The 17,658-nt window shown below is 35.1% G+C and overlaps 1 protein-coding gene and 1 pseudogene across 2 annotated transcripts; both read right to left on the reverse strand.

Moving 5' to 3' along the window:
* Positions 1 to 8,277: 8,277 nt before the first annotated feature.
* On the reverse strand, positions 8,278 to 9,635 carry LOC119371195 (F-box protein At1g30200-like; annotated as a pseudogene).
* Positions 9,636 to 10,578: 943 nt separating this feature from the next.
* LOC149496130 (uncharacterized) lies at positions 10,579 to 15,852 on the reverse strand. 2 transcript variants are annotated; one of them, XM_037640886.2, is made up of 8 exons: positions 15,589 to 15,852; positions 15,384 to 15,472; positions 15,232 to 15,288; positions 15,055 to 15,117; positions 14,897 to 14,962; positions 13,580 to 13,666; positions 11,565 to 11,658; positions 10,579 to 11,381 (listed from the first exon to the last, which is right to left on the reverse strand). In XM_037640886.2, exons 1-8 carry the CDS (start codon positions 15,731 to 15,733, stop codon positions 10,870 to 10,872), a joined length of 1,113 nt encoding a protein of 370 aa, XP_037496814.1. In that variant the 5' UTR covers positions 15,734 to 15,852; the 3' UTR covers positions 10,579 to 10,869. The 2 variants fall into 2 exon arrangements, with proteins under 2 accessions (XP_037496814.1, XP_089578166.1); XM_089722040.1 differs by having other exon boundaries at positions 15,580 to 15,852.
* Positions 15,853 to 17,658: the final 1,806 nt, after the last annotated feature.

Below are 17,658 nucleotides of genomic sequence, written 5' to 3' on the forward strand. Positions count from 1 at the left end.
TAGCTCTATTAGCAAGAAGAGGAGATTTTTTGGTCCATTTCCTCCTAGATCTAGCAATGTGAGGCCACAGAGCCAGACACAGTTCAGACCACCATTGCCACCTCCACGAGCTCCTCCAGTTACTCGTAGTTGTGTACATTGTGGTAGATATCATGGAGGAGTGTGTAAGTTGACCATAGGAGCATGTTTTAACTGTGGCGAGGTTGGACACTTTGTGAGGGATTGCCCTAGACCGAGAATGACTACGAAATATGCAGCCACAGAGGGATCGATTCAAAGACCAGCTGCTAGTTATGGATCTTCTCAGTCTGTAGGCAGAGGTAGGGGCAGAGGTAGAGGTAGCATGTTGGGTAGTCAGGGGACAGTGAATCAACCAGAGCCTATTGGTGGGCCAGCTAGAGTTTATGCTATGAGGCAGAGGCAGGATGCCGATTCAGCTGATGTAGTGGCTGGTATGTTTTCTCTATTTAATCATGATGTTTATGTGTTGTTTGATCCTGGATCATCTCACTCTTATATTAGTGCTGGGATTTCTTGTTCTGCATCTGTTCCTTGTTTGAGATTGGGTTATGATGTGCTTGTATCGAGTCCTTTAGGGCAGGAGGTTATTGTTAATAGATTATATCATGATTGCCCACTCATGATCCAAGGTCAGATATTCCTTTCTAATTTAGTTGAGATGCCCTTCAGAGATTTTGATGTTATTTTGGGTATGGATTGGTTAAAAAAATATCAGGCAGTGGTTGATTGTGACCTTAAGAAGATTATATTTAAACTGTCAGAATATGTAGATGTGGTGATACAGGGCAAGAGACAGATACTTCCTTCATCTGTGATCACTGCAGCTTTAGCTCAGAAATTGATTCGTCATGGGTGTGAGGCATACTTAGCTCACGTTGTTGACACAAGGGTAGGTACTCCTAATCTTAAGGACATTCCTAGTGTGTGTGACTTTCCAGATGTGTTTCCAGAAGAGTTACCAGGCTTGCCTCCAGAAAGGGAAGTTGAATTTGAGATTGAGGTTATGACAGGGACTCAACCGATCTCCATTACTCCTTACAGGATGGCTCCTGCTGAATTAAAAGAATTGAAAGCCAAATTACAGGAGTTGCTTGATAAAGGGTTCATTCGCCCTAGTGTGTCACCATGGGGAGCTCCAGTGCTATTGTAAAGAAGAAAGATGGCAGTTTACGGTTGTGCATCGATTACCGCCAGTTGAATAAGGTCACAGTCAAGAATAAGTATCCTTTGCCAAGGATTGATGATCTCTTTGATCAGCTTAAGGGTGCTTCTGTATTCTCTAAGATAGATTTGAGATCGAGGTATCATCAACTCAGAGTTAAAGAGCAGAGTATTCCTAAGACGACATTCAGGACTCGCTATGGCCATTATGAGTTTCTAGTTATGCCATTCGGATTAACTAATGCTCCAGCAGCATTCATGGCTTTGATGAACACGATCTTCAGACCTTACCTTGACCAGTTTGTTGTGATTTTTATTGATGACATTCTAATATATTCCAAAACTATAGAAGAGCATGATAAGCATCTAAGAATTATTTTTCAAACTCTTCGAGAAAAACAACTTTATGCTAAGTTTTCTAAATGTGAATTCTGGTTAGCACAAGTTGCTTTTCTTGGTCATATTGTATCTGTAGAGGGTATTGCAGTGGATCCTGGTAAGATTGAGGCTATTTCCAGTTGGAAGCCACCAAAGAATGTTTCTGAGATTCGTAGTTTCTTGGGTTTGGCTGGCTATTATCGCAGGTTTGTTAAGGGATTTTCTATCATTACTTTGCCCTTAACTAAACTATTGCGAAAGAATGTTAGATTTGAATGGACAGATAAATGTCAGGAGAGCTTTGATAAGCTGAAGAAGTATTTGACTGAAGCTCCAGTTTTGACTTTACCTACTCCAGGTACAGAGTTTACTGTTTATAGTGATGCTTCTCATAATGGATTAGGTTGTGTGTTGATGCAGGATGGAAATGTTATTGCTTATGCATCACGCCAACTTAAACCACATGAGAGGAATTATCCTACACATGATTTGGAACTTGCAGCCATTGTATTTGCATTGAAAATATGGAGACATTATCTTTATGGTGAGAAATGCTATATCTTCACTGATCATAAAAGTTTGAGGTATCTGGGTACTCAAAGGGAGTTGAATTTGAGACAGAGAAGATGGCTTGAGTTGATAAAAGATTATGACTGTATTATCGATTATCAGCCAGGGAAAGCTAATGTGGTAGCAGATGCACTGAGCCGTAAGACTGTTGCTAGCCTGAGAACTACAGAGTTATCTCTAGTCCATGATCTACGGTCTATTAATGCGAAGTTTGAGACGATTTCTGACAATTGGGTGTTAGTTAATCTTCAGGTTAAGCCTCTACTGGTTGATCAGATTAGAGCAGCAATATTGACTGATGATGAATATCAAAAGATTCTTTCAGAGACACAAGATGGTAAACGACCAGAATTTTCTGTCAGTAGAGATGGGTTATTACGATTTTGGGACCGGTTATATGTTCCTTCAGATTTAGATTTGAGACATCTCATCTTGAAGAAAGCACATGAGTCTCCATTTGCTATACATCCAGGCGGGACCAAGATGTATAGGGATTTGAAGAGGAACTATTGGTGGACTGGTATGAAGAAAGATATTGCTGAATTTGTAGCTAAATGTCTAACTTGTCAACAAGTCAAGGCAGAACATCAAGTACCAGCAGGATTACATCATCCACTTTAGATTCCAGAATGGAAATGGGAAAGAGTGACTATGGATTTTCTAATGGGACTTCCACTGACTCAGAGGAAACATGATGCAGTTTGGGTTATTGTGGATAGATTGACGAAGAGTGCTCATTTCCTACCTGTAAGATCAGATTATAGTTTAGAGAAATTGGCAGAAATATATATTGGTGAAATAGTTAAGCTACATGGAGTGCCAGTATCTATTGTTTCTGATAGAGATCCAAGATTCACATTTAGATTTTGGACTAGCTTACAGAAAGCCCTGGGCACTAGATTGAATTTTAGTACTGCATTCCATCCTCAGACAGATGGTCAATCTGAGAGGATTATTCAAATATTGGAGGATATGCTTCGAGCTTGGGTTCTTGAGTTCGAAGGTAGCTGGGATAAATATTTGCCTTTAATGGAATTTGTTTATAATAACAGTTACCAGACCAGTATCGGAATGCCTCCATATGAAGCTTTATATGGTAGAAAATGTAGGACACCCCTATGTTGGGATGAAGTTGGTGAAAGGCAATTGCTAGGTCCTGAAATTATTCAACAAGTAGAAGAAAAGATCAAAGTAATTAAAGAAAGATTGAAAGCAGCTGCAGATAGACAAAAGTCATATGTGGATCTAAAGAGAAGAGATTTAGAGTATAATGTGGGTGATAAAGTATTCCTTAAGGTTTCCCCTTGGAAGCGTGTTATGAGATTTGGTAGAAAGGCAAAATTGAGTCCTCGCTTCATAGGACCTTATGAAATACTTGAGAGGATTGGTCCATTGGCATATAGGTTAGCCTTACCACCAGAACTCGATAAGACTCATAATGTTTTCCATGTTTCTATGCTTCGGAGATATAGATCTGACCCTTCACATATATTGCCTGTAGAATCAATTGAAGTTAATCGAGACTTCACATATGATGAAGAACCGGTGGCTATCATAGCTAAGGAAGTTAAGCAACTTCGGAATAAACAGATTCCCTTAGTTAAAGTGTTATGGAGAAGCCACTCCAGAGAAGAGGCTACTCGGGAACGTGAAGAAGATATGAGAAGACAACATCCACAATTATTCAGCGATCTATAACAGGTAAAATTTCGAGACGAAATTTCTTTAAGGAGGGAAGAGTTGTAATATCCTCAACTTTGTAGTTCCTGCTATTCTAGCTTTTTCGATGAATTCGGTTATCCGAATGAAAGGAAAAATTAGAACAATGGGAAACGCTAGATATTGAGGATGTGAATATTAATTAAATGGTAATTAATGTGATTACAAATCAATTTGAAAGATTAAAGGAAATCAAAAATGAGTTAAAGAGGAATGACTTCTTGGGAAAGCACGATTATACCCGGAAAGCCCGAAAAATGGTAATTTGAGTATGACTTTTCTTAAGTGGGGTTTAGAATATTAAATACACTTGGTTGATACCTCATAGGACTAAAGTGAAGTGATTAAAAAGATTAGGTGCCAAAGGATGAAGGAAAAACAAAAGGGAGGATTATAGTGCAATTTTCATTTAAAGGACATGGAAGGAATTTTTAATAATGTTTAGTATATATTATTATGAAGAGATGGAGATAACCACGCCATTTTCCACCCACTTTTACAGCCCAAGTCGTTCAAGAAGAGAGGAGGAGAGTTTTGAGTACAAATCAAGCAAAAAGGAGGTGAAAATCAAGGAATTTTCAAGTAATTCTTAAGAAAAGGTTAGTTATCTTCACTTCCTCCTTTTCTGTGGATTAATTTTTGAATTCCATGAACTTTGAAGTGAGGTGCTTGCTTGTTCATTCTGATTTGGTGAAGATGAAGTGATTAGAATTGAGTTTAAGGTGATTTAAGATGATTGAAACTAGTTATGTATGAATTCAAAGTCTAATTTGCATAATTCACCAAGATGGATGATTTTGAGTTTGTATTTGATATGCCATGACCTAGGGATTCTGATATATCTTATATTATGATGTTATGTAAGTAATAGAAGAGTTGAATTGCATGAATTTGTGCTGGAAGTGAGTTGAGAATGCTTGAGCAAACATATCATTGTTGGACCTGTTACAGTTGGGCTGTCTGAACTTTAGCTTCTGTAATTGACCTATTTGACTAAGCAAATGAACTTCAAAATTCATGAAATTTTATATGGAGATATTCTGAGATGTTGGGAAGGTCGTGTTAAAAGGGTAAGGCCATTGGATAAAAGGAAATGGAGTTATAATTAAATGAGTGCAGGCTGCTCAACATGAGAAAAATTGACATTCAGATTCTATAATTATGTCATTTGACAATGCAAATGAGCTTTAAAAATTATGAAATTTTACAGGGCAGTACCCTAAGATGTTGGGAACATGATGTAAAAATTTCAGGGCAAATGAATATGAGGAAAGTAAGATATAGCCAACGGAATGCAAGCTGCTCATATGCTGAAATTCTGCATTTCATAAACATTGAATGAATTTAGCATGCCATTGACTTCTATTGTTTTAATTGTTAGTAGTATGTTTCTAGGATGTGGTTAAGTGTTGGATATGAAGTGTTTCATGCTTAAACTAAAGTCATATGACACTTGGACAAGCATAGTGAAAAGGAAAGAAAAAGCATGATACTACATTCTAATGCTTAATTTGCATTCCTATAGAAGTGCATGTGTGTATATTATGTAGTATGAAGTTAATATGAGTATTAATCTCATGCTACATCTTCGGAGAGAAAGGGAGTTGAGGAGAGGGTGGTTGCTAGAGGAAAAAGGCTAGGGGAGCCTTCTAGCTCAGGTTAGTGTACTATGCCTTTCCTACTTTTATTTAAACAAAATGAGATTGATTTTGCAAAATGTTTTCAATGGATTTACTTTATGAATCATAATTATAAAAAGTATTAATGATTTCACATGTTTTTAAAGAACAAAGCTTATTTTGAAAGCATACGACCTAATGACATATGTAAATGAATTTTATCATTCTTATACCTTGAAAGAGGAGGATGTTGGCCAATTGATTTCTGTAGTATGAGGGGTGGCCGTGACTGAATGATTTTAGTAGTGTTTGTGAAATGAAATGTTGCCCACAGTGATTTTAATATTATTACATGAATGGAATGGTTTAAAAGTCTTACAGCTAATATAGACATGGTTATTGCCCCGAATATCACTTCATTTGTTGAAGTTGATATTACGATCGATTGAACATGGATATCATCACTAGATGAGATATGATTGATATGAAATTCTCCCTTCATGTTGAGGTTGTAGATTGCTCCCTCTTCTGTTGAAATCATATCACAAATTGAGGTTGGAGATAGCAGGTCTAGATGTGCACATTAGACACTGATGGCCCTCGGAATTGATTCTATAAAAGCTGTAAAGACTACATTATGAATTTATGATTTAAATGGTATTATTATTATTATTATTATTATTATTTCCTTTAACATGGTGGGTTTATGACTTATGATTCATTATTTTATATAAAGAGTTTGATTTGATAAGTGTTTATTTTATAATAGTACACCACTAAGCAAAATGCTTAGCGATAGTTGCTTTTGTGCTATCGCAGGAAAAGGCAAGGAAAAAGAACTAGGAGAGGATCATTTTTATTAGACGTAGATAATATGCTACTGATGTAGCTATTGTATATTTGACTTCTTTTGGAATATGTATGATGTATTAAACATTACCAGAACATCTATGTATATTTGAGCAGATAAATGTAAATTATGATTGTATGAATTTCTATTATGTATCTAAGGTTTGAAAAGGATTTCAGTATGTAATTAAACCATCCATGGGCTTATGGGTTATGGAACCATTTCTATGTTTTTGCTAATATAATTTATGTTTAAGCAATCATATTGAGCTTAATGGAAGTTATGTTTTATATGTTTAGTAAATTACAGAAAAAAAAAAAAAGACATTTCTTTATAACAGATGAAAGAACCAAAAGGAGTTTTACATTTAATAATTAAATCTACTTTTCTACAAGATATAAATGAATGAATCAATAGTATTAAGGCCCTTGTAGTATACTTAGTAAGCATTTATAAGACTTAAGTGCTTATTAAGTATATTACGGGTGACATGCCATATCTTACAGTAAGGTAAGGTGTGACAAGCCCACTGATTCTTCACGAGTGTCTCGCCAAAAGGCTAAGGTAAGTCCTCTATGGTCATTAACTCAATTCTCTTCATTTAAAATGGCTCCAAAGAGCCTTTCTTTTTAAATTTGGCAATCCAACACCAAAACAATCTTTCTTACAAATAGACAATTCAATACCTTGAAAAACATGATAAACAAGGTCTTTAATGAACCTGTTTTTCTCAATTAAAATAAATCAACACCCATTTTAGCATGGATAGAACTGCTTGGTTCTAATTCCCATTATAAAGGATACACAGGCAGGCTCGATTATCTAAACTCATATTGCGGACTAAATTCACCAAAAACCACCTATTTTGTTCTTCTTTTCACATTGCAATTGGGAGATGTGTGATTGTCCTAGAACCTCCATCAAGGGGCTAGAGATAATACTTCCTAATTTTGTAGTTTAGTTTTCACTTTATTTTATTTTTTTCTTCATTGCTTTTTCTTCTTTTTTTGCTTTCTATAAATGTCATTCTTAATGTTTGGAAATGGATCAATAAGTATGATTTCTGATCTAATTGTTGCAAATGAATCATGCTCCTGATATTGCTCAAATCTGATCATATTTCCACAATTATAAGGATTAGAGCATGTGCAACCAAATATGGGCCTAAAATTTTCCAATTCATCCTAAAGTATCTTCAAATCAGTAAAGTAATTTGATACAGATCTCTCACATTGTCTAAAAGAATTTATCTCCTCTTTTAAAAAAGAAATCCTCAACACATTCTCTTGAGAAAACCTCTCTTTAAGATCCTTCCATATATCTTTTGCTTTCTCAATCTAAATAATACTCTAAGTTATAGATGGACATAAATAATGAATTAACTGTGATAAAATCATAGTGTTGCAGTGTTTCCACGCAGAATATGTATGATTTGTAATAATAGGACTTCCCAAAGTCCCATTTATGAATTTTAACTTGTTCTTAGACAACAAAGCCATCTTCATAGCTCTAGATCAGGAATGATAGTTAGGACCAATAAGAACAGGAGAAACTAGAATTAGAGCTGGATTCTCATTTGGATGGAGAAAATATGTACTCAATGGATCTTGAGTCAAATAAATTACAAGTGTAGTCATAACTTGTTCAAACATGAAATATAATGAGCAACTTTTGATTTAAAGTATATCAATATAATCAAGATTGAATGAAGAACAAGGAAAAGTAATTTTGGTATGTTACTTTGAAGTAAAACACGAATTATGACGTGTTTGGTTTCAAAGAAAATGAAGGAAAATGGAAAAGAAAATATTAGATTGATAGCCCTGCTACCATGTGAATTTTTGTGAATTTGAAAGAAAATATGAAATTGAGAAAAACAATAGTTCTCATTAATTGGTTAATTTGCTTTACAAGTATATATGTTTATCTGTATAAAGAAGAAAAACATACTAAACTAACACAAATTACAGCTCCAATAAATTACACAAATGACATCTCAATCCGTGTATGCTAGCTAATTGCCTTCTCTTGGCTAACTTTCCCGTCAACTTTCTATTGCTGCTGTAGAATATAATACTAATTGATGGCTTATCCATCTCCAACAAGAATTGATTTTAAAAAAAAAATTCATTCTTGTTTTTAAAAAAAAAATTCATTTATGAATGAATTTTCATGTTTAAATTAACTATTGAATCCACTTCGAATATATAAAGTGTGGTCTGTATGATTATTTGTAATTCTTGATATTATTTGTAAAGAATTATATTTCAAAAACAGTATCTTATTCATTTATTCAAACATCAGCAACAGTTTAAAAGAAGAAAAAAATGCTAAAGTTTAAATGAATTTACGAACTTAATAAACTCATCGGAGTTCATTGTCAACACGTAGCTATTCTTCATCTTCATCATCATCCTCACAGCTTCATCAAATGCTTTCTTTTCATGTTCTTCCCCGTCAAAGAACGATTCACCATCATCAGCATCACCAACATCATAATCACCACTTCCATTTCTAAGCACGTCATCAACAGGTCTAATAACAACAAGGGTTGCCCCTTCATCAAGTAATTAACCTGTTTCCGGTAACTCTAACACAGGCAAATACCATACCTTCATATATAAATCCGGTATTCGGCTCCTTTCCAATGACGATTCTAATATTTCCGATGAAATTTTTTCATTTCTCATATAAAAAATCTCACTTTTCCCTACAAAAGTCATTCCTTGCTTGTTAACATCACTTATTATCATATTTTCAAGGGCATAATGTTCTGCTAAAACTATCTTCAATGACCATTGCCTTGCAAACGCATCAATCAAGCAAGAAATTGTCCACACAACGCGTAACTTAAGCTCTTCTTCAGTCAAAACTTGCTCAACTGTATTTTCTTTTAAATGACCTTTACATTCTTGAAATGAAGTAGCTCCAAGAACAATGCAACTCTTGATCCTGCTACCAAATTTTGCTTTCCATTTAAGCAATAGGCGAGTAATATGAGATACTATTAGAGGAGTTTGCAATTTAATTTTTAGGAGTTGCTTTGATACGTTGAAGGAACTGGAGAGATTTGCAAATGAACTTACTTAACAGAATCTTGAAAAGATTTAAGGGAAATAGCCTATGGTTTGATTTTGAGTTAATGGGTATGCGAGGAGGGATTGAGAGAAAAATGGTGTTTGTTTGAAGGATAAGAGACACAAAGCGTAAACTGAAAGGCAAAGAGTAAGAGATTTAACATCACTTAGTTTGTTAAAGATAATGAGAAGAAGTGAGTCTGGTAGAAGATCAAAGCAATTTTCTTCTGAAGGATTCATTAATGGGGTTTTGTTATGGATTTTGTTTGTATGGTTGAAGGGACGAAATTGGCTTTTGAAGATAACGAGAGTTTGGCCAGTTTGAAAAGCTAAAAGGTAAGAGGACAAGACAAATACACGACCAAAACTAAGGACGTGATTGAGTTAGAGCAGAAGTTGTTGACCTTCTTTTCCCTTCATTTTTTTAAGAAAAAAGTTATTTATTATTATTATTATTATTATTTGATGATGCATATTCTAAACGCAATACCATAACAAAAACGTTGTTCATAGAACACTGGCTTTTTTAATTATTATTTTCTTTAGTATGAGGTAGGCGTAGGCCTCTTTATTTATTGCTCTAAAATTTCAGTTTTTTTTTTTTTTTTTTTTTTTTCTTAGGCACCGAACTTTTGAACCATAAGGTATTAATTATTATCTCCCAACCAAAGTACGCGGATCCCTCCTGTATTATCTATATATATGCCGACTTGCAGGAAACCCGTTGCAACAGATGATATATTAGTCTTAGAGTAATCAGTTCACTTAATTGGTGAATTTCAGTTCAGAAGTTTTTATATATATATATTTTTTTTAAATAAACTCCAGCTAAAATTTAGATATCAGAAAAGAAATAATAAATATTAATTTTATTTCATTTAAAAATCTACCCACTCTTATTTAAGAAATATTTTATTTTTAACATATTCAAAATTAAATAAGTTTCGTGAATAAAGTATATAATTTGCACTCAAAAGAATGCCCAACAGACCTCGAGAAGTGAGATGTAACTAGAAAGAGTCATTTTAAATACTCGGGAGAAAGCGCATTTTACCCCCTTTTCAAGCTATTTCAGAAAATAGCGATTTGCCCTCTTTGTAAACCTACCTTAAGCGAATTCTAATTAATTGGGGTCATTATAATTTTTGATTAATGTGCTTTTCCCTTCAAGACAAAAAAAACCTGGATTAAGAGTATTGCCTAATCATTAGACTACTTTCTAAAAACATTTAGTTAAAGACATTTGCTAAACATTTAGTATTTGAGAAATACAGGAAAGCAAGGAGAGATTAATTCTATCCTCTGCAACTTCTATTAGACTACCCGCCCATTTCGCACGTTGTCAAGTTTATTTTGCAAAACCGAAACACCTCTTTCATCTCAGTTAATTTATGGACGCTTGTAGATGATAATACAAGAACCATCCGAGAAAACAGCTGGTGTCAGACAGCATTGAGAATAGTCACTCCAATCTTCAACTTAGTGGTGGTGGTGGGGGAGGTGGCTGCATCAACATTTGTTGCATAAAGGGTCCTCCAGGCAACTGCTGTGGAGGTGGTGGCTGCCGCCATACTTGTGGGACTCCCATTCCCATAGCCAGTGGCGGAGGCCTTGGGAGAGGGGCTTGAGCTACCTGGGAAGGGGGCGGTGGCATGTTTGGTGGCGGGGGCCTGAACTGCATTTGAGGTGGAGGCATAACTGGGGGTGGCATGGCTTGACCTGGCTGTGGTGGTTGAACTTGACCCTGCCAAGCAGGTTGTCCTGCTACCTGCATTGGTGGGAAAGCTGCATTTGGTGGGGGTGGTGGGCGGAGTGCTGGAATTGGGGCTGGAGGAACACCACCATTTGCAAATGGGCGTGGAGGCACTGGTGCACCGACTGCTCCATTGGCCTGAGCAACGGTTGGCAGCTTTGGAGGCCCACTAGCAAACAGAGTGTGAGGCCTGCTCTTTTGGGCACTAGGATTGCTTGCAGCCAAAACTCTCTCTGTATCATAATAATTAAACCACTTCTGTTAAAAATATGTAAATAGAAAACTTTACTACTGTATTTCAGATCAAAATAACTATCACAGTATACTTTGACCAGATAAGGAACCTCATAGTAAGAGGTTAGAAAATACGTAGCACAAGAATATATTAGAGCAATAAGTCGGTCTACAAGCCTCACCTGCTGGGGTACCATGACGCTCCCCTTTCGTGTCTTTCTTATATGCATACGATACAGTAATCTGACGGTTGCAAAGATATTGACCATTCATTGCCTGTTAAAATCCAGAAAATTTACATATGCTTCAGTAAGTACAAATCAAGTCATAGTGATTACTTAAATAATGAGACAAGGTATTAACTATCCAACCATTTCAGCTAGTAACCATTTTAAACTAAACCAAAGCTTCCTGTTAACCTAAATATAAAATTGAATCAAACAGCGATATTTAGATTAACCAAGCATAACCAAACTTATTTTTAGAGGTTTGCTTCAGTCCAGTTGATTTTAGTTTAGTTTTTAGGTCTAATGGGCAGAGAAGAAGAAGAAAAGATTTTTGGGGGGGAGGCAGGGATTGGAGAAGAAGAAGGAAAGAACGCTTCAGAAGTAGAACCGAGGAAGAACTTACAGAAAAAGGAGTCTTGCTGGGAAGGAAGAGCTAGAAGGAAAGCAGATGGCAAAAAGAATAAAGAGGGACTACTTGGCGGCGCTGCCTCATAGAGAAGATTTAGACAGCGTCACAATCTAAAACTATTGAACCCACCCCCACAAAAAAAAATAGAGCCAACTCTTTATCTGTTTTTCTTTTTTGGCTCGATGGCAAGAATGCTGGCTTGATCACAAACCACCACGAACTTTATATTTTTTTCTTTTTTTTTCCTGAAGCCAAACTAGAAACTTTCACTTCCAAACCAAACAAACTAAGGTTTTGAAATAATCAAACCAGATTAGATGAAAGGATAAGGGCCTTCAACTTTTTCATGGTCTCCCACTAGGTTCAAAATTAAGTTGTGGAAAAAGTTAGTACAAAAACTTTCAATTTAGGATGAGTTTAGCACAATTGTTTTCCAAAAATAATAAAAAATTTTTTTTTTTTCATTTTTTGATATTCATTTTAAAATGGAAAGAAAACTAAAACCATAGACAAATGAAGGACGATGCGGTTTTCCAGCTTCTTCTGTTCATCTTACAATCGATCCTTGTCAACCACCTCCACCACAATCATAGATTTCAACTATCAAAATCCCCCAGCTCCACCACAATCCTAGATTTCAACTACCAAAATCATCCACCTCCACCAGAACCCAAAACCCAGATAAAACTCTTACTCAAAATCCCAAATGATTGTGGCTCTACTCTCTTGTTGCACAAAGTGAACATGCTTCGCCAATTTGATGCTACTCCACTTCTCAACTTCAAACCAAAAACTGATTCAAACAATCAACCCACTGCACTTCTCACCCATATAGACTACTCCTGATTTGTCCAAGTTCCTCAATCTCATGCCTGTCTTCTTTTACAGCAACTTTCTGGATTTCTTTCCACCTTTATTCATTTTCGCAAACTTTATACTTTTGATTTTTCCCATTCCATTGGCACGTGCGGTATCAATTAGATTTTGGTTCAAGATTCTGCATCTAAGGGTGTAAAGATGGTTATGAAGAGAGCTGCAGTTTGGTGTTTGGTTGTGGATAATGGAGAAAGGATAGCATATGGAAAGCTTTTGGTTTTGGAATCCGCATTTTCTTTTTTCATTTTAAATGTCTTTTATTACTTTGAAATACAGAAATTACTTTATTTTTTTCTCAAAAATTGGGATAAGTTCATCATTAGTCCAAAGTTTAATTTACGATAATTGAAATCGCAAGAAAGATGAGGGGTCAAATTAAGCATCTATCCTAGATGAAATAGTTTGATGTATATCAGAAATTGAATTTTAACCTGATAGTATAAACCCCCTAAGCATCTAAATCCTGGATGAAATGATTTGATGATATTTTGATGCACATGAGGAATTGCTTTTAACTTATAGTACAAACCCCTAGTAAACAGGTATAATTCTCTCTATTTCTAAGCAATTGAAGTACTTCTAATCAAATGAACCAATACTATTTTCCTGGATTCATTAACTCCAGAAACTAATAATATTTCTCTGGAAAATTTGAGAACATAAATGCAAATGGAAAGGAGGGTACCTCAATTGCCGCATCAGATGCCTCAAAAGAATCATAGCTAATGAAGCCAAAACCACGGGAATTTCCAGTCTCAGGATCTCTCATTATCTGAAAAATATAAGTGCAAACCATCAGAAGACAAAAGCAAGTATGAAGTATGCTTCACATTTTGATGAAATTAGCAACAAAAATAATCAGAAAAAAAAAAGTTTTTATCAATCACATGCCTGTGTAAACAACACACACCTAGATGTTTCAAATAAATGAGAGAAAAATAACTTAAATTTGAACCTGCAACTTATGGTACCCACAAAGCCAGCTTGCTGTGCATAAAGCATGCCACATTAGTGGGCTTAGGGTGACCCAGCGAATATTTTTAATATTTTTTATTAAATGGATAATTCCATAATATATAATTACCCCACATTGGTGACCCTTGCTGTCTAGTAAATCAAAATAACTGTACTACTTCCACCATAGTTGTTAAATGTGAAAAATTAAACATCAGAACAAATTTAAATATAAAAAACCCCAGAATTTCTAACACTAAAATAACACAATCACAACATTAATGGCTCCATCTGCCTTAAAAAGATGAGGAGAATTAATGTGTAAGGTAATTATCATGTAGTTCAAGAATCAGAATGCTTTTTAAGTTCTTATTCCCAAGTGAGCATTCTTATAAAAAGGATGGTAAGCCTATTCTATATATAATAGTATCTAGGCCAAAAATAAGGCTAATATAAGATAAACACAAGACTGAGATAACCTGAATCCACTCTAAAATTTGATTAGTGTAGAGTCTATCCCTGAGTTCTATACAACTACTAAGGTCAGCAACATCAGCCATGCTCTCATGACAGTCCAAAAGCTTGCACTCAAACCATGGAGCTTCTAAGGAAGCCCAAAAGGTTTATTTGGCACACCAACAGGAAACACCAACCATTTTAAACAAAATTTCTTTAGTTTTCATGTCACAGCAAAAAACAGGAGCCTCAACCCCCACAAACAGATACATGCACTCCTTCCGTTTCTTTAGCTGAGGAAGAGGAGGATTATAAGCACCCAGATTTGTCAAATTTGAGATTTCATAAGACTTGAAGATTTCACTAGCAATACTCATCAACAATGATCAGTTGGTCATTTCAAACTTCACAAAACAAGACAGATAAATATTATGGATCAGACAGGATGTATTTAGCTCTTATAGGACACGGGCTTATAATTTTATTTCCCTCCATCATTTGTTTGCATTTTTACCCAAAGTTCCTAGACACAAATTCAAACTAATAGTACTATAAAATCAGATGCAACCGAGATAAAGTTCAGGGGAATCACCTTGGGATTGGTAACTATAACTCCAAAGGCACTAAAAGTATCATGCAGAAGTTTCTCATCGACATCCTGCAAAATGTAAAATTGTTAGTTTCAAAATCAACGGTAACAAAAATATCCGCCACACCCAGCATTCTTTTGACAAAATTAAATCAACTTACAGGGTCCAAGTTTCCAATGAATAGATTTGCTCCTACATCCAAACTCTTTTTATCTTGCGATGCCTAAAACCGAAAAAATACAAAAATGAAAACCACAATAAGTTGACATAGCTAAAAATCCTCACAACCAAGTAACAAAACAAACAATCAAAGCTAATGAGCTTAAATTTTTTGTACCTTATTTACACGAATTGGCTTCCCATAAAGCTTAATCATATTCAAAACCTTAATTGCCTGCATATTAATCAAATTTACAGTTGAAGCAGTCCTTCCAAACTAATAAAAACAATAAAGAAAAGCCAGGCAATGCCCACTTGGTATAAACTTACATAGTCAGCATCTTCTTCACTCCTGAATTCTACAAATCCATATCCTTGGTGGAGATTTGTTACTCTATCCTTTGGAACATATACATTAACTACAAATAGAGAGGATAAAATTAGGAATAATATTAAACTAATGAAAAATAAAACTCACAATAACAGAAAGGAGAAGAGTTTAAAGAAAAAAAATTGAAGATGTTACCAACGGGACCTGCTTGAACAAATAACTCCCAAAGCAATTCCTCAGCCACCTGAGGATCAAGATTGCCGACGTATGCGGTGGCGTCTTGGTTCCTCTCCGCCGAGTGTTGGCCAAGTAAATTCGCTCCAACTCCAGGAGCGATTCGGGTTGTCATTATTTTTTTCAGAAATGGAAGAAAGGCTGGTAGTGTCCGTGAGTGGTTGGCGTCTTGCCGACGATGAGAGTAGGTGCCGCGGTGGTTTTCGAGGCGCGTTGTCACGAGGTGCGTATATTTACTTTACTCGTTTTAATTTTTTATTTATATAATACTAAAATATAATTTTTATTTAAAATGAAATAAATACAATAATTAATTTATATTGACTTCATTTATATAATAAATTTTTTTATTACATATCATGCACTCTAACATCTAATTAAAAAAATATTATTTCTACTTCCCTCTTTAAAATAACATTTTTTTAAACTCTAAAAATAGCCGTTTTCATTTATATTATGTTCCGATTATATTGTGGTCAGTTGTAATGTAAAAAATATTATATTAATAATCATTATCTAAAGAGATAATTATATTTTTAGTTTCTGAACTTTCCCTTCTTTTTATTTTTATGTCTCAATAAAAAACGGCAACAATTAAACTTTAATTTATAAAATTTTACAATTTGGTGTCTTGGTGTCTTTGAACGATGAAGATGTAGCAAGCAAAAAAATGATTATGCATGTGTTGAGTCCAATTTTTATCATACAGCAGCTTACTAGAAGGAGCTGAAATATTTGCCAGGTAAGCCCTTGATGATATGGAAACATTAGGAAATCACCATTATGACCTTTTTTATAATTGTCTGTAATTACAATCCTGCTGTCAGATTACTTCTTCAAACACACGCAGTTTCATCCAAACAGAACTGCATCGTTGTATCTATTTGAAGAAAATAGCTATTCGTTTGCAATAAGCACTGTGTTGAACAGTGGAGTCGCCTACTTATCCTCTTCTTCTCAACTCAACAAAGCCAGAGGCAGAGCCAATTAAAAATAATAACAATACACTATATATTGTATTAAAAATTAATAAAAATTAGAATAACCTAATAGATATAAAAAGATAACAAATCTAAAAACAAATGAGAAAAGAGATCATATGAAAATGCAAAATTAAAAGAAAAATTTCAAACCGATCAAAATATTAAAGCAAAAAATAGATCAAAAAGGGAACTCACCAAAATGCAAATTGAAAAATGAAAATCAAAGGCCAAATCAAGAGAGAGAGAATGGAGAAAAAAATGAAGGCAAAATCGAAGAAATGTTGCGGAGAGAGAGAGGTGTTAGGATACCGGCAATAAAAATACGAGAATAATTAAGCAGCGGAAATATTAAAATTGGGACACGCAGAAATTTACGTGGTTCACCCTCAACTGTTTAGGGCTACGTCCACGGGACCAACTCCGAATATTTCTTCCACTATTAAAAATAGTAGGCTTACAAAGAGAGTAATACAAAATAGTGGCACTCACAAGTGTTTCCCAAAAACACCCTAATAATCTTCACTATTTTCTAAACCCTTCGTTTTAAGAACCCTTTCTTAAAACTCATAAAAACTCTCTATTTTTCTCTCACTTATTCTTTCGTTGCTCTTGTTGGTGCGTCTGTGCTGAATGCTCCAGCCTCTATTTATAGGCAAAGATTTGAGAGAGCCGTGCATTGCTCATGCACGGCTCTTCATTATTTTCAACTGGCATGCCAACCATTCAATGGTTGGTTGCCAACCTTTGATTTTTTTTTTTTTCTTTTCATAATTGTGTGGGTCCCACTTGAGTGGGCACACCACCACCAACAAATCTCCCCCTGCACGCTCAAGTGGGGACGTTAGCCATACTCTCCATCATCCCTGCAGCTAATCGGCAATATTCAAACTTGTCTTTTGGAAGAATCTTCGTTAACATATCTGATCCATTTTCATCTGTATGGATCTTCTCAAGCTGTAACTGCTTCATCTCCAATACATCCCTGATCCAATGATATCTAACATCAATGTGCTTTGATCTTGAATGAAAGGAGGAATTCTTCCCAAGATGAATTGCA

The sequence above is a fragment of the Jatropha curcas genome, chromosome 5 (assembly GCF_041381405.1).
Source record: "Jatropha curcas cultivar XTBG-Jc1 chromosome 5, XTBG_Jcur_1.0, whole genome shotgun sequence".
NCBI lineage: Eukaryota > Viridiplantae > Streptophyta > Magnoliopsida > Malpighiales > Euphorbiaceae > Jatropha > Jatropha curcas.